The following is an 18,631-nucleotide window of genomic DNA, read 5'->3' as shown; positions in this document are numbered from 1 at the left end:
ACGAAACAACACGAGACCTGAGGTTATAAACTTTTTCGTTTCTCTCAAACTGTTTCCTCATCATTTCACCAGCTTTATGCCTAATTATGTCAAAGGAGTCTGAACGGTTGAATTGCACTGACCGATCCTCCAGCATGCCTAAATTCCGTAAAAGTTTGTATGTCGATCCATTGGTCACCATGTGTTGGCCAAAAGCCATGAAGTACGGAGAGGTGCCAATGGACGAATGAACCGTAGATCGAAGTGCACATGAGATCCTGCTGAGATTTTCATCCCAATCCTTCTGATCGTGTTTTATGTAAGCCTTTATTGCCGAAATGACCGACCTGTTCACTCTCTCAGACGCATTGGCCTGAGGGGAGTGAACAGCAGTATACACATGCGAAATACCATAACCTTTCAATAAGTCATTGAATTTATTTGCCTTGAATTGGGTACCATTGTCCGAGACTATGACTTCTGGTACCCCAAACATATGAAACAGAGACTCTTCCAAATACCTTATAACAACATCAGCCGTAAATTTCTTCACCGGATGAAGAAAGCAGAATTTGGAAAAGTGATCCAGTACAACGAAAATTCCAACTGAGCCAGTCCTAGATCGTGGATAAGGACCTAGGAAGTCGATAAACAACTTCTGAAAGAATCTATGAGTTTCCCCAGTTTTACCCATAGGAGGTCTCATAACGTAGTTTGGATGCTTTGTGGCTTTACACGTATCACACGAATTAATGTAGTTCTTTACGTCATTAACCATATTAGGCCAGAAATAGTACCTTCTCAATCTCTCAAGAGTCTTATTTATACCTGAATGTGAAGAAAGCGGATCATCATGGTGCTTTCTCAGCAAATCTGGCACCAACTCCACTGGGACCCAAAGTTTCCAAGCCAAGTCATCAGTGGTTTGCTCTCCCGTGGCATGTTCCATCCTACGGTACAAGAACCCATCAACAACTTTCACATCAGGGATACCATTACTATTATTCTGAACCTTTTCCAGCAACTCTTTGTATTTTTCCGACTGGAAATACGGCGAATTCAAGTCTATAAACACTCCTTGTTCATTATCCAACACACAGAGGCCATCAACATCTGACAAACTGTCGGAGCTGATACGGGAGAGCGTATCAGGAACTACATTCTGCGTGCCCTTACGATGCTCAATCTTGAAGCGAAACCCCTGAAGCTTTAAAGCCCATCTTGCCAGCCTTGTACTTAAGTCGCTTTGGGACATGAGCCATTTTAACGAAGCATGATCCGTTATCACCGTGAACTCATGCCCCTCGACATAAGCTCGAAATTTTTTAATGCTTAGCATTGCTGCCAAACATTCTTGTTCGGTGACACTGTAATTGCGTTGGGCTTGGTTGAGTTTCTTAGACATAAATGCTATCGGAAACTCATCACCCTCCGCATTTTTTTGCACCAACACAGCTCCTATCCCTGTTTTGCTAGCATCACAGTGAATATAAAATGGCTGTGAAAAATCGGAACTATGCAAAACAGGAGCTGAGCATAAGATGGACTTTAAAGTATCAAAGGCTTTTTGGGCTTCATCATTCCACGAAAATCTTCGATTAGCTTTTGTCAAATCTGTTAAAGGGGCAGAAAGAGCAGCGTAGTTCCTAATAAACTTCCTGTACCAACCCGACATTCCCAGAAAGCGACGGATCTGTTTCACAGATCTGGGTATTGGAAAGTCAACTATGGCCGCAACCTTATCCGGGTCAGTTTGGATGACACCATTTCCTACAACATGCCCAAGATAACGAACTTCCTTGACGCAAAATTTACTTTTTTCGACATTTATGGTTAACCCAGCCAGACGCAAACACTTAGCAACTTCTGACAGCACTTCAATATGGCGCTCAAAGGTGGCAGATACCACGAGAAGGTCATCCAGGTAGACAAACACTTCGGTCCTGAGAGCCGCTGGTATCACCCGGTCCATAAGCCGGCACATGGTCTGCGGGGCATTGCAGAGACCAAAGGGCATGACCTTGAAATGATACAACGGTCTCCCAGGCACCGTGAATGCTGTCTTACCTTTCGATGACTCCTCAAGTGGTATCTGCCAAAAGGCATCCTTGAGGTCAATGCTGCTAATATATTCGGCCTTGGGAAGGCGACTAAGTATCCCATCAATATGGGGGAGCGGATAGGCATCACCAATTGTCAAGGAATTGAGTTTTCTGCTATCAAGGCAGAGACGGTTTTTACCTGGTTTTCTGTGTAATACCACAGGGGATGACCAGGCACTCGCAGATTCCTCTATAACCCCCATCGCGATCATCCTGTCAAGCTCGTCGTAGATTAGTTTTTCTATGGCCGGCGAAACAGGAAAGTGCCTCTGTTTCACTGGCCTGGCATCCCCAGTGTCAATAATATGGCATAGAATATTCGTTTTGCCCAAGCCTTCCTTGGCAAAAGAGGGAAATAAGCTAATGACTCTTTGCATGTCGGTCATCTGTCGAGGTGAGAGAGGTTTATCTCCAAGAACTTCACTAATACTATTATATGGATAAATATGGTCTACGATAGGCAACAGGGAACAAGGGAGTAGGTCGAAAAGACGCCAAAAGTCTATGCCCAATATCAGGTTCTGAGACAAACTTGGCACAACAAAGATTCGAATGCTGGAGCTTCTTCCACGAAAAGAAATCTCAGTTTGTATATAACCAACGACTCGCTGCGATTTCCCATCGGCAGTTCTGACAGTCGTATTCAATGATTTATAAGGTTCGTTTGATGACAAAAAATCGGTAGCTGCTTGGGCCCCTAGGCAAGTAACCGAGGCTCCTGTGTCCAGTAGGCCATGTATAGTTTTCCCCAGCAACTCGACTTCCGCGTAAGGACGTATATCACCTCTCCTATCGAGAACAGATACCGAAAAACATTTCTTTATTGATTTTACATTGCGCCAAAAATCCTTAATTCTCCGACTTGACCTGCTAGGCTTATGGTGTTCTCCAAAGATTCTATCCCTTACTCTGTAGTAATTTTGCAGACGCTCATGGAAGGGTATGAGCGGACATGGGCCGCTTCTTTGTAAAGAATCAGGTTTAGACAGTATTTTAAGCTTTTCAACAGCATTCTCGTTTCCTAACTTAGCTGCGTTCTGTTGCATCTTATCATTTTCAGGTAAATTGAAGTCACGTCCAGATTCAATGCAGTTATCATCATGCGGGGTAGTATGAGAGGTGTGATTTATTTCATTTCCGGGTTGTGACTCCCTGTGGAATTCACTGCACCCTTTGGTGCGGTCGCTGTGAAGTTTTTTGAACCTCCACTGCATTTGCGACAATTGGGCTTATATGTTTGGGGAGCCCCACACCCATAGCAGAAGACGGATCTTTCTGCCAGACAATCTTGGTATCTATGTCCCACTTTGTGACAATTCCAACACGTCAGACTTATCTCAGAAACGTCATCATCAGGTGTCAGCATTTCAGGGGGTTGCCCTGTCTCCATCCCAATCTCCGATAAGCGTTTTTGCCAATTTCCCATTCTATTAGTGGATACACCATGCTTTCGGTGAACATCCAGCATAAAGAACTCTCTGCGCCGACATACCTCACGGAGCTGACCAATAGAGGTAATGGTCATATTCAAGATCTCGTGCTGTATGTCAGGCAAGAGGTTTCTTCTCAGAATCTCCACCAAAGTGGCTTCATTTAAGGGCTGATCGAGCCTATCCACGAGATCTATAACAGACTCATAAAATGAATCAAAGGACTCGTTCGGCTTTTGACGACGATCTCGGATCATTTCCCTGTAGTCGACATCGGTTCGAGAGTCCTTGTACTGGCGTTTCAACGCAAGACATAATTCAGGCCAGGTGACATTGTTGACGGTTTTGTGAAAACGCCAAAACCAGTCATTTGCTTTGCCCTCAAAGAGTGCAGAAGCGTTACCACATAATATTTCAAAATTGCCGTTTAATGTTTGGTTAGTTAAAGCTTCGACCCTGTATATGAAAGCATCCACCGGTAAACAGTTAGATCCTCCACTAAACTTTAACTTCCAATTAAACATGATTTGACTCACTTTGTCAGGTCTAAAAAGTAAATCATTTACAGTGGAAGGGGCATTCGAATGAGACCGATTTCCTAAGTTCCTACTTGTGGACGAGCTATTGTGATTCGCACCAGCATTCCCAGAAGAAGGTGGTAACCCAAGCAATTGCTCAAGAGTCCTTTGTTCTACATCTGGTAGAGTCTGCATTACAGGTACTCTATTCATGTTAGGCGACGACGAAAGAGGATTAGGATTAGGATTCGAGTTCAAACGAGACAAATTCGACCTTAAACTCTCTTCAACTAACATTGAAATCTGACCAGTCAAATTGCACAAAAATTGAGATTGCTGCTTAGCTAACGTTCTTGTCAACACATCTTCTATGCTATTCAAATTAACATTTGACATCGCCGAGGTCGCTTCAGATGTCATATTTCCAGCTTGAGGACGACTCTCTTCAGAAGATTGTTGATTTTCCGTTGATGAATTGGACTCAGTTGTCCTGTTCGAATCAAAAGTTTTCGCTTTTGATGACGATCTTGTTGTCATAGGTGAAGTAGGCTTCTTCTTCGATTGCTGTGACGTAGATGCAGAATTATCTTTCAAAATCCTAGTGTTACAAACAGGGCAATTCGTATTAGTTCTGACATAATTGGAAATGCAGACTCTATGAAATAAATGTCTGCAGATAGACTCAGTCATGCTAGATTTATCCACAATATTTCCTTTACAAACTCCACAAATAGTTTCGTTTCCTTCAGCCGCTAATGCAGCAGGTATGTTTTCGTCGCTTCTAGTCAGTGGCATCTTGACTAAGGACAAGAAATATGACAACGACTACAATTATTTCAAAGTAAATCTGTCGAAACGCTGAACAATTTCAACTCTAATAACAGGACGGATTCACAACAACGACAAAATCTATAATATCTTTACAAAACTTCTGAAATAATTTCCAAATTCGAAATAAATGCGTGTGTATGTTTGACTATTAAAGGTAACCAAAGATTAGTAGGGGTTAAAAAAAGCTTTAAAGAAAAAAATGTGTTCCCAGAAATGCGAAAAAGTATAGTAAAGAAAGTCAATTTAGATTGGAAGTAAACATCCACTACAACATTTACATTTTCCAAATCGTAAAAAATAGAAAAAATGTCAATAAATTCCCTTATGAGGTCAATTATAGAACTGTAGTTCCGAAAAACTGATTTCCATCAATAAAGAAAATTAAAAACAAGTTCTCAAGAAGTTAATAAGGAAGAAGGATAACCGTATCTGGTTACATTCATCGGTACTACGACTTATATGAATTGTAAGTTCCAAGGATACTAAGTTTTCCCCACATATGAAAGACGAAAGAATTCAGTACAGAAGGAAATAAAGAAAGAAATTGGAACCAAGTGATGTAACACAATATACATTATATTAGGCTATTTTGCTATTTGAAATAGACCACAGATGATTTCAACTCACTCGGGCCCCACGTTGGGCGCCAAAAATTATTTATGTAGCATGCAACAAAAGATTTTTTTTTTCCTTACGAGGTCATGAATGAGCCTCGTACAACTCCTAGCACAGAACAAAGTGGCGGTGGCATGCTCATATACTCGGCCTTATAGCTCGTCGGTGGGATTGGGATCTTACCACAGTCTGTGGGAGATTTGCTACAGTAAACATTTTAATAGATTGTTAAAGCATGCATTTGTTTTTAGATGAGAAGATGGAAGCATTTTTAATTCTCTAAAGCTTGATTTGCGTTGTGCTGATGAAGCTGCACAAACGACTGCCCACCCAACCATGTTACCGGGTGCCCACTGTACATTCCAAGGTAACCCATATTCCGTACCCCCTTACACCAACCCTTGGTCCCTTGTTAAGTCAAACAAAAGTAGAGATTCAGTTCATTTTTGATTTAATGACTAAATTACAAAAAAATAACATTTTTTTAACCTCATACGGTAAATATGGTGATTGTTCAAGACGAAGCAGATTTTGAATTATAATAAGCCAATCTAAAAATAATCATCTTCCTAATTTTAGACATAATACAAAAATATATATAAAGCTAGGATTAACTAATATTCAATTGAAGAATATGTGTGTACGTTTCAGCACAGAATCTAAAGGTGACTGTAAAACTGTAACAGCTGGTGCTTAAGCTAGGTCAATGACCTGGTAAAATATATTAACAAATTGGAACAAAAAATAAATGGTGGAGAAGCACAAAAAGACTAGACAAAATAAGTTCCAAAGGGAGAACAAAAAAAAACAACTATGTTTAGAGATTATGGGCGACCCAATTCTCAGAGCAAATTTGATAATAACACTAGGTATAACAGTTTCTGTTCGAATGCGCTCTGGACTATGGCAATGATTTTCAAACTGTTGCCATCAACAGCATACCGCAGGTTGGTAATGCCTATAAAAATACAATGGCAGCATTCAAAAAGAAAATGTCAGCCTTCTTTCCGGGAAAAGGATAATGCAAATATTTTCAACTTAACCAAAAAAAATAATTTAAGTTTTTTTATATATATGTAGTTTGAACAAAATTAATAATTATTTTGGGGAACAATCAATCTCTCTCATAGAATAACGGTACTAGATTAGTGTCGGTAAAAGAAACCAAGTCTTTCCAAATAATTTGAGACCAAAACAAAGGAGAAGTAAATTGATTGTCCCGCAATAAAAAATGAGTATTAAGAGAACAATATTAACTTACGTTATTCGGGCTCCCTCGATGAAAGGCCTTTCATTGGTAGATGCCTGGTGAATATAATGATGACGCTTTTTGAGGTTAGCTTGATATACGCACAAAAAATATACTTCAAGGCATATAATGTTTGAACTCTTAATATTTTCTGGACAATTCTTACTTTTGTTCAAATACCACAATCGATTCTGCTTGTATATTTGCATTTGAATTATCGGAATTTATAGTATCGCTTGCTCTCTTCCTCTTCTTTCACTAAATGGAAGTTCTTTCGTACACACACACTACCTTAACTAGCCAGAAATTATAAAATAACAATTTAGCAATGATGAACTGTTGAGGATATTAATTTTTTCCCAGTAAAAATACGCCAGGTTTTTATCTTCCACTGCGGACACTTGACACTGCAAATGAAATCTGCTCCTTCAGAACACAACTTTAAGGGTGTTTTCCCGGTATGAATCGAGCTCCACGAAATTAGAATTACAAGTTGGGCGACCACACAGAAAACCACGACTGTACTGAATCATGCAGAATTATCTTGGCTGCGAGAACTCACTATCCAACTTGTTATTAGTGTTGCGAAGGGTATTGACTGATCTAATGACAAAACTGGAAATTATTACAATGAGAAATATACATTTGAGAGAGTCCAATTTACGATATTCACCTTGTCGACACAAAACCAATCCAAACAGTGACCAAATAGGGTACATCAATGCTCATGCACATAACACAAAAGTATGCACATACAGAGGTTATCAAAAGAATTTGCAACAATCAAACTATGTGTAATTTGTAATTTCAATTTGATCAGAATTTAGCACATCAAGATGAGTATGCACTCCAGCGAAACGGCGGTCAAGTTGGCAGAAGCAAAACAAAAGAATTCAGCTTGGGAATCACTAGAAAATTATACTTTCTTTATAACATGTATATTCCCATGTATTTCAAACTCCACTTACACGTTTATCAATTAAGCTTGTTCATATGAAAAGGTGAAGCTCATTAATTTCAAATAAAATCAATTATTATCTCGGTTTGTCAACAACAAAGCTTCAAACAGATGAACATTTATTCGAAAATTCAATGAACACAATGCACAAGACTTTCACTGTTAAATGACCAAGCAAAAATGAGGAAGATGGCCTCCTGACACCCTCTATTTCTATCCTCGGAAATATTCCAATGGCATAAAAATCAATATTCAATAAATAAGAGCACGAAATACAACGATCTCCAAAATGTCTACCAAAGAAAGAAACAAAACTATAACCAAGAACAATTAGGCTCAATTATCTATTTCCAACCAAATTCAGCTATCTAAAGCATATCTTATGGATGACTTTGGTAACATAAACTGCATTACCATCAAATGTCTATGTATGCGTTGAAGCGAAAACGAACACAATTAAGGAAACGGAAATACATCACAAGCGCCTCTACAATACTTCCTCAAAAATCAGCACAAAAACTGCAAACAACCCATATAGTACCATGTGTCGTAGTTGGAGCGCACGATAACTCTCGAACGGATCAACATATGTATTTGGTTCAAATTTTGGGTCTTTCAATATATTGTCCAAACTTAGTTTATGTTCGAAGATAGACCATATCGGTCCACTCCTTCCGGTACCTCCCCCACAAAGGTTCAAAATTTTTCGCCAAGATTGTGGGCATGATAACTCTAGGAGGGAGTAACCGAATTGAGCCAAACTTTGCTATTGGTAATATTACTTTCAGGCATAGATCGGGTTCTAATATGGACTATAACGGTCCACTCATTTGGGTACATCCCACACAAAATTTGGAAAAAGTATAGTTTAACAACTCCTCTCTGATCTTATCTTATTTGTGATGCAGCAGGTTGCACTTGCGGCCCCTGTTACGGGGTTGTAATTTTGTTTTCGTGGGCAAGTCCTTACTTACTGAGATACGAACCAAAAAGGCCCAGAAAATCCTACCGACACCACCTAAACTGGCTAATGTGTAAAATAACCCTTTAAGAGAGAAATCGATTTATCTCAAACTTTGTAAATTGAAAAGTAAAATTGTAATATATTTAAATTCTAAAAATTAAGTACAACATTTTTAATTATATAGTCTGTAAAGAAAATATCTATATCATAGACTAATAAAGAAAAAAATTATTTCCTACAGATTTGTATTAGGTCCGAATATGTACTACATCGGATCACTCCTACGGGTACACCCACCCTACCCAAAGTTTGGAAAAAATGCACTCGTCTTGGATCATTCTGAATTTTGTTGCAACATGTAGTTTTTTGCGGCCCTTTCCATCCTGGAAAATTTTCCCAACAGCTAAAAAACCTACAGAAGTATTGTGTTAACTTTTTTTCTTCGGGTACGTGGCTGAGAGTATATCTCTGTCGGCTCAGCTGACTGATACCTTCTTATTTGTTTTTTATTCGAATCGATTATTTCTATCAGGGCAATCATGAATAAAAATTCCGTGCGGAATTTGTTCCCTTCCCCAATTTCAGCAATTTTTTATTTCATATTTATGTCCAAATAGGGAATATTTTTGTCGATTCGGCGAAAATATTCCATAATTAAGTGATGTAGTCAGTTGTTTGAGAACTGTTGAAGTGCTTTTGTGCATGTTCCTGTGGTGAGTATTTCTTCAGCTATTTAGATTATAATTTTTAAATTAATTTTGTTTGTTCCCGAACTGCAAGAATCTACTAATTTTTACTATTTTTTCGGATAACATAAAGGAATTGTTATTGTTATCGTAGTAAAAATTAGTAGCTTCTTGCAGGTTCTGGAAAAGGAACTTTATATTTTATAAAAAATTTAAGATTTGCACATTTAAATCCAAAAATAGTTACGTTTCCATCATTACCGTGGGTATTTTCTACCCCCGTTAATGATAAAAGGAACACGGGAATGACATTTTCAATATAATTTTGAGATTATTTATCTATGATAATTATTTAATAAATTTATTATAGAATTATTAAACATACCCAGCCCTATTCTAAACATTCCCATGGGAGCAAAATTTCCCATTCTCACGCTTTCCATATTCCATATTCTCAACGACGTGGAGCAGCAAAAAATGGACAAATTTTCCCATAATTCAAGATAGAGAATGCATACTTGTTTCCCATGGGGACAAAAGTCCCAATTCGAACTTCGTTCAGAATGAGGGGAGATGGGAAATGGGGAAAAACTCCCACAAAATTTTATTTAGAATACGAAAATGTGGGAATGGGAAAATTCCCAACTGACGATCAAATACAACATGGCACCCTCAAAAAAAATTGTTAGAAATGCAGAGGAAAAAAAGTCATTTCCGTGGGTTTACCATTAACCTTTTTAAAAAATCCTTAATATCGCACGGTTAATTAATGCATAAAACAGTCTTATACGACAGTATAAGCCGAAAAATGTTTATTTAAACCCATTTTCGCACTTTGCCGTTTTCGACCCTCAAAACAGGTCATTTCACAATATTCACACATATATTAAAATAATCGAAAAAAATTATATTATTTTTTATTTCTTATAAAACTTTTTATTTTTTATAAAGATTTTTCACTTTTTTTATTAAAAAAACTGAAACTGGGCATTTCAGTTGGTCAACCAATTCGGTCCAAACTCAAGTTTGAGAGTTTTGGTGCGGCTCCAAATTGTCTGGAACGGATTTCGTCCAAATAAAACTCATTATCTGTACTTGGTATATTAAATACATATATTTTTATAAAAAAGAAATGTAAATGGAATTCATTTTGTGCATAAAAGTTTCTTATGAATATAAATAAATCTAGGCATATATATAAAATACATATATACTATGTATATATGAATATAAAAAGTTGTGTATATTGTATATAAAAAAATACTTTGTTTTTCTTCTTATTATTTAATACTTTCATAAGTTCGTTCTGCAGCTCGCGTGAGAAAGGGGGCATCAAAGTAAAAAAGGCATCAACATCATCTTCTGTAAAACCTTGAGATTTACTCAATAATGCTGCGCACACAGGCTGGACTACAAAACGGCATATTTTGTTTCACACAAAATCGTCCACCAATCAACGACTTGGCACACATTTTTCCAGCGCAAACAAAACACGAATCATGCCAATGTATGTTGGTCCAGGAGACACCCTTATCGCTGGGACCGATAGTTTTGTGACAATATTGGCAAACGGTTGCAAAATATTCATCATAGCATTTAAGGCACAAGGGCATATTGGATTTTTCATCGGGTACATATTGTTGACCAGCCAGCGGTTCATCACAATGATAGCAACAAAAATGTTTGATGTGGAATGTGGCGCCTTCGGCAGCAGTGTATTCCTTGGTGAAAATCAATTCATCACAAGCTTTGCAACGTGGTATTTTCAATTTCACTGCCAAGTCACGACCACAATACACTTGACCACCATGGAAAAAGTATACCAAATCGGCCAGCAATTCACGACATGTATGGCAACGGAAACATTCTGGATGCCAGGCAATTTCTTTACCAGCACGTTCAGCTTTAACGGCAACTTCACCGAAATTTATTGTCTTTTCACAATCACGACATAGCAGTTGTTTAACAGCAGCAGCACCAGCTGTAGTTGGTTGGTTATGGCTTTCCTGAAGCTTTAGGTTTTGCATTAGGGGATTTAGGGGATCCACTTTGGATGAAGAAGCTGCCACCGTTGGATACATATTCATATCTTGTATGCCAGGTATGGATGTAAGCTTACCAGCCAAGGCATTGACATCACATTCATTATAGCCACTGTGATTGGGTGTTGAGGGTTTCGAATCAAAACCAGAATCAGTGCTGCGTGAAGAGCTCATGGCCTGTTGTAGATTCATGTTTATGGGAGCATAGGCAATATCCAAACTGCGCGGTAAAGCTGTAACATATTCCCTCACCTCTTCGTAGAGAGGACGATCCGCACGTAACTGCTGTGACAATTGTTCCAACGGTTTCAATTGTGAGCATGTGCCGTAATTGATGTTCATGTCATTGAGATTTTTAAATAGCCTCTCATAAAAAGGAGCATTGAGAACAGCACTTTGTAACATATCCTTGTGTGTTATGCCCATAGCTTGTAGTTTTCCCTTAGCTGCCGGACTTAGTGGGGTTTCTGATATGTCAGCTTTGCCACTGTTAACGGGCATTCCAATTTTTATGGGAATTGCTTTTAGGCCACCCTGGAGTTTGGAATTTTGTATGGCCTGCTTTAACGGTTCAGAATATACGATATTGGCAAATACCGGATCACGTTCATAATCCACATTTGCGGGTAAATGACAGTCTTGTATAATGCTGTTTATTGGTTGGGCACCAAATTGTACTTTCCGCATGGGAGTGTCTTGTGACAATTGGGCACCAAATTTCACCTTCTCCGAGGCTGTTTTTAGTGGCAATGGGGAATTGAAAGCCAAATCTCTCAGAAATTTCGAGGGAGTCTTTAAAGGAGAGCTGTAGGAGGCATTGGAGGGCATATATACCATGCCATCTAGTTCCTTTTTAACCAGAGGATTTGCCAAATATTCTTTGCGTAAATCCATCAACGGTCCCAAACGAGGATCACGTGAAATATCCAAATTGCTGCTTTTCAAATTGGCAAAGATTTTATCATAGACAGGTCCGTTGAGAACCACACTTTCAACAGCTGCCTCATTAAGCCCATTTAATTTCTCCTTTACCACACTGGGAAGTTTAAGTAAGGCAGCCTCCGATAAAGGTCCCTCTGATAAAGGTTCGGAAAAGGCCACAAATATTTTGGGAAAGGAATATGACACCGGTTCCAATATGGCCTTGGACAATTTTTCATTAGATAATAATGTGGCCAAAATGGGGTCAGATACTGGCGGTTCCTTCAGGGCTGACATAACCTCACAATATTTTCCCTCATTGAATGGTGGAAGCTCCTGAACTAAGGGTGGTTTGTGTAGATTAGCCACCGTACCATATGCAACATTACCCACACGCACCACACTACCCTGGCCAACACAATTTTCACGTATCTTTTGTACATATTGTTGTAGTTGGGTTGATTCAGCCTCTGTGAGATTATCACAAAATTCTGCATCCAAATCATGTGGAGGCACTTGGAATTCGAGTTGTTGTTTACGTTTAGCGGCAGCTTCACTGCCAGCAACTGGTACATTTGTAGTACCCAATTTTTCCAAATAATCTGCAACAACATCTGGAGCAACATTGGGAGGAACCCAGTCCACTTTGACAGGTTGACTTGCCAAGGTTTTTATTTTGATGACTGAAAGGAGAGGAAATAGGGAATACAATTATTTATAGCTTAAGTTTAATGTTTTCATTAAGCTCGGATCGGGACCAAATTTTTTCACAGGTAGGTTTCGTTACCCTGATCAAAAATATACATATATAACATTTATTGCGGAAGTCCATACTTCCAGAGATATTGGCCTCTGAAGTTCCGAAAATTCCCTTGTTAAAGGCCGACTATTTAGACAAAAATGTATGATTTTAAAGGAAATTTTGTTCCCGTTCCCTTGATTTGCACCTGTTCATGGGTGAAAGCCTTAAACCCCCGGCCGAAGGCCGGCTATTGTGAGAAAAATTTGTGATTTTAAAAAAAATTTTGTTCCTGTTCCCTAGATTTGCACCTGTCCATAGAAAAAGTCTTAAATCCTCGGCCGAAGACCGTCTATTTAGAGAAAATGTATGATTTTAAAGAAAACGTTGTTACCGTTCCCGAGATTTGCACCTGTCCATAGAAAAAGTCTTAAATCCCCGGCGGCATAAATAGAATACTCTCCCGCCTGGCGGAAAAATCTGGAAAAATTACCACAGGTAGATATTTTTGTCCTGATCACAAATATATAAACTTTTCCGGGGGGAAGTCCATACTTCCCGAGATATGGGGCTCTTAAGTTCCGAAAATTCCCTTGTTAAAGTAAGAAAAAATTTTAAATTAAAAAAAAATGTTGTTTTCGTGCCCTAAATTGGCTCCGGCCTAAGGCCGGCTAATTAGAAAAAACTTACAATTTAAAAAAAATCTTCAAATTTTTTCCGTCAGCTGGTAGAGTATTCAATTTGTTCCGAAGACCGTCTATTTATAATAAAATGTATGAATATGATAGTATATCCCTTAAGCATTACAATAGTATCCATATTATCCCTTCAAATATAGGGAAGTTACAAAGGAATTTTCGGAACTTCAGAGGCCCATATCTCGGGAAGTATGGACTTCCGCAATAAATGTTATATATATAAGGTGACGAGACCTACCTGTTTGAAAAATTTGGTCCCGATCAGAGCTTAATGAAAACATTCAACTTGATCTCAAGAAAGATGCAAAGGGAAAAAAGTATCAAAAGAATTACTTACATGCTGGCTTGGAACGTATCTGGCCAAGTATCTCAAATTGTGCCCAACCAGATGTATCATCGTCTTGACACATATGCTGATCTTTGCGGCATTTGCAGTTGCGACAAACCTTACGCCAAAAATGTAAATCTAATCCGGGGCACTTATCCTCGCACACACTGCATTGAGCACCGAAGCCTGCTTCATGTCCTAATTTCGAGCATTTCAGCTTTTCACGTCTATCCTCTAATTTCGAAAGCCATTCCGGCGCTGCTGGAGTTTCCACACAAGAGTTTTTATTGTTCATTGTTGTCTGTTGGGTGTACAAGGTAAGAAATCTTTACTTCATTACTCCCACCCCACAAATTAATTATTCAGCAATTTACAAAGCGTTAAAAAAGCCAATAAAGAGGAAGTAGTAAACGACCGATAAATGGCAGGAATCAAAATAAAATGGAAATCTTTGCAAATTTGTTGCCAGGGTTGCCTTGTCACACAAATCAAATTAAGCTTTTGAGCTGTCACTTCAAAGTGAGTGGGCATTTATATTCGTTAAATCAACAAGAAGAAGAGTTCGACCGTTGATTCTTATTTTACTCATAAAATTTGATTTTTTGGCTTAACTCTAGTTTAGTAAAAACTCTCCGATTTTTTTGAAATTTTTACCAGAGGTAGATATTGTTGCGCTGATCACGGAAATGTATAATTTTCTTGGGGGACGGACCCGGTTACCCGGTTATTGGAACCGAAAGTCCGGGTACAAAGCCCGGGTTGGACCCGGCTCTACTGAACCGATTGCTACAAAATGGGTACCATTGGAAAGCTTATGCAAATACCTATCCAACAAGTGGTCATAAGAGCCATATCTCTGGATCCAGAGAAGGTATTACAACATATAGCACCATTTTGGAAAGGTTAAAGTGGAAGCTATAATCTGACGTACATTAAGCGGGCTCCCATAATGGACCCATTCTCGACTTTTTGAGGGTTTTATGAAAAAATCCGGGTCCAAAAATCAGTTTTTGGGTTATATCACCTGACCACCTGAAAATAATCCCATCACCACTTGTTGGATAGGTATTTCCTTAAGCTTTCCGATGATACCCATTTTGTAGCAATCGGTTCAGTAGAGCCGGGTCCAACCCGGGTTTTGTACCCGGACTTTCGGGTCCAATAACCGGGTAACCGGGTCCGTCCCCTAAGAAAATTATACATTTCCGTGATCAGCGCAACAATATCTACCTCTGGAAACAATTTCAAAAAAATCGGAGAGTTTTTACTAAACTAGAGTTGTTCCAACACGGGCATGTCATAGGGGGTAAGTACTTATTTTTTGGCCACTAAAAAGTAGATAAATAAGTAGTTACTCCCTGGTTACTTCAAGTCGTAACTACTTATTTATTTACTTTTAAGTGCCAAAAAGTAAGTACTTACTCCCTATGACATGCCCGTGTTAAAATAATGAGATAGTAGGCCAATTTGTAATGAGTATTTTTGCTGGGCCCTTAGTCCCGGTCCACACTATAGTGATTTCATTAAAAAAAATTGCATGAAATTATGCGTCTCTAGATCGACCTCCATGGTAGAGTAAAATCATAAAATTGCTGTAGTGGGGAATTCGATTTAAGAACACCTAATTTCATGAACTTTTTTAATGAAATTCACGCTAGTGTTGACCGGGTACGTACAACAATCTCTTCTTCTTGTGTCTGATGCCAAACGCTGAAGCTTGCCCTAAAAACTTTCCCAATTTGTAGGGGATATTAGATCGAGTTACACACAACAGCAATTTAATAAAATTACTGTAGTATAGAACTCGATCTAGGAGCGCATAATTTCCTGAATTTTATTTCGCCGTGTAGCAGGGGCTTTCGAAATTATGAATTGCTACTCACATTGAATAGGTACCTCAGAAACTTATTAATTAATGCCTTGCCGCCTTGCCAATCGATCATTATTTAAGATTCTATTTCTATTTTCTATTTTTTTTTTTAATAAATTATATATTTCCTAATAAAGTGCATATTTCTTAAAGGTCTTTAAAATATTTAAACTTATGAAAACACCTCTGTTATCATCTTAAGTTGAATTCCTAAAATGTATAGCGAGAGATTTGCCAATCGTTCATTTCTCAGAGGAAGGCTTGGTCGTTATTTCTCTTATGTAAAATTGTTTGGCGGTGACGTGGTTAATCTTGAATTTTGCTTATCTTTCAAAAAAATAACTTTAATTATACAAATAAAATTTTTGTACTAGTTTTAAAATAGGAGAATTTAAGGTCATGTTTATATTATAGCCTATTGCAGGGTTAACCTTCTTAATGAGGATTTATTTGATGTATACGCAAAGGAATTTGCATTTGAAACCCAGTGGGTTTGTTAAATCCGGTTATATATAAACGTACTATAACTTTTTATTGCAAATGTCATATATCAAATAATTCTCACTCGAAAAAACTCGAATGTAAATAAAATCCACTGGATTTATGATGAGTATTTTTTTGACGTTTACCATGGCCCAGTTAGGGCCAAACCTATAGCTCTGCGTGTGGGTTCAAAAATACAAAAACAAAGTAAAAAATTGTTATCGTAGTAAAAATATTAGCTTCTTGCAGGTTCTGGAACAGGCATATAATAAACCCACTGGGCTTCAAATGTCAATTACATTGCGTATACGTCAAATAAATCCACATAAAATATTGTGAGGTTATGCCAGTTTTAGAAGGATTTCTTGAAAAGCGTCATGAAATGAAAAGTACATATATCGGGGGTTATTCTCAAGTATGTGAAGAAAACCGAATCGAAATGGTATTTATTCGGGCTGACTTTGATGATATACAGGCATGTCACAGAAACGAATTCCGATCGAAAGTGGAATTAATTCCGTATTTAGCTTCTTCAGAAAACGAAGAATTTTTCAGAATGAAACCACTTTTGATTTTGCAAACGGAATTGTATTTTTATTTTTTTTTTTTAATTTGCCACTTTAAAACTCTCTAAAAACACTTGGAAATAATAAAAATGTTGTTTTGTTAACAAATTTACATTTAATTTCATATTTATACTAAATAATGAAGTTTTCCGATTTTACAAAATCGATCGGAATCTGAAGAAGCTAAAACAAAAACGATCGAAATGAAATTACGGAATTGAAACCATTCCGATCGGAATCTGTGACATGCCTGATATATATAGTTTTGCTTCGCAAACGCCCTTCATTTTAAATAATAAAATTCGCCACTTATTTGAATAATTAAAAAATAATAAAATTCGAAATATACGATTTCGAGCAAAAATTTACGGCAAAACGAGTCGAATCGTTTTCCATCACATACCTGTCTGAACGAAAATTCCCCATGAGTTTTGTCTTTCTGCCGTTTCAACTTAAGGGAGAACGTGAAAGAACTCACGTGGAATTTTCGTTTAGAATAACCCCAATCAAATACTTATCCCAAAAGTTTACGAATTATTAAACAAATGACACTATGAACCCCTAGTTACTAAAAGTCGCCTATAAAGACACCCTGAGCATCCCCCAATATTTTCCCAAATAAAAATGCCAATAATGGGGGTTAATTTTTTCATAGGCGAATATTGACTTTTTATTTTGGACAATTATATTTTGTATTTTTGTTGTTGTTTGTTTATAATTATTAATTTTTATTTTTATTGTTGGTTTATGTTGTTGTTTTATTTTTTATTTTTGTCTGTATTATAACATTTAGATATATTGCATATTTAATAAATTTTTTTGTTAATTTATTTCGCATAAGTATGTTTATATAAATATATATTGTGTATATTTGTTAATTATGTTTTTTTCTTCTGTTTGTTGTTGTTTTTAGTATTATAAAGTAATCATGTGTTTCTTTGTTGTTCTTGTTGTTTATTTCATTTCTTTTTTTTGTGTTTTCGATTCTCATTCATTATTATCCGTGTTTAGAAGTAACATTTCGAAAATATGTACTTGGTTTTGTTGTTAGTTTAAGAGTCATTATGTTTTAAAAATGTTTCATTTAGTTTCTGTTTTTTTTTTCTTTAAATCTGTTTTTTCTTGTTGTTATTTCATTATGTGCCCGTCTTTTGTGATATTGTACGTTTATATTGGTTATTTCCCTCTGTTTGTTCATAGATTTTGTTTTGTTTTTAATAATTATCAATTTATATTTTATATGCTTTGTTGGGTTTAGCAATTATTACGATTTGTTGGATTTTTTCTTGTTTTTATTTTTAAAAATCGTTTTAGAGTTTAGAGAGTTTTTTGTTTTTTAACGTATTAACGTTTGTTTAATATATATTTAATTGTTTTATTTGTTGAAAATTTCTTGAATTTTTTTAATATATATGTTGTTGTAATTTTAAAGTATTTTATTTATAATCTCTTTATTTTTGTTGACAATAATTAAATATTGTTGTAAATATATATGTATATGTTTAATGTTATTACAGTTTTATTTAGTAAATATTTTTTATTTTGTTTTATAAGTTAAGAGTTATTTATGTTGTTGTTTTTTCTTTATTCTTCTTTTAGTTAATTGTTCATTTTGAATTGTATCCCTTTTTCGTAATCGTATTTTTGTTTAA

At 36.9% G+C, this 18,631-nt stretch overlaps 1 protein-coding gene across 1 annotated transcript; it reads right to left on the bottom strand.

Moving 5' to 3' along the window:
• Positions 1–10,422: 10,422 nt before the first annotated feature.
• Positions 10,423–14,527, bottom strand: Tes (testin LIM domain protein). Its single transcript, XM_073990639.1, has 2 exons — positions 14,070–14,527; positions 10,423–12,978 (listed from the first exon to the last, which is right to left on the bottom strand). The coding sequence occupies exons 1-2, from the start codon at positions 14,353–14,355 to the stop codon at positions 10,712–10,714; spliced, it is 2,553 nt and encodes an 850-aa protein (XP_073846740.1). The 5' UTR covers positions 14,356–14,527; the 3' UTR covers positions 10,423–10,711.
• Positions 14,528–18,631: the final 4,104 nt, after the last annotated feature.

This window comes from Musca autumnalis, unplaced genomic scaffold, assembly GCF_047663935.1.
Source record: "Musca autumnalis isolate F117 unplaced genomic scaffold, ASM4766393v1 scaffold_5, whole genome shotgun sequence".
NCBI classification, from domain to species: domain Eukaryota; kingdom Metazoa; phylum Arthropoda; class Insecta; order Diptera; family Muscidae; genus Musca; species Musca autumnalis.
This window is presented reverse-complemented; position numbering and strand designations above follow the sequence as displayed.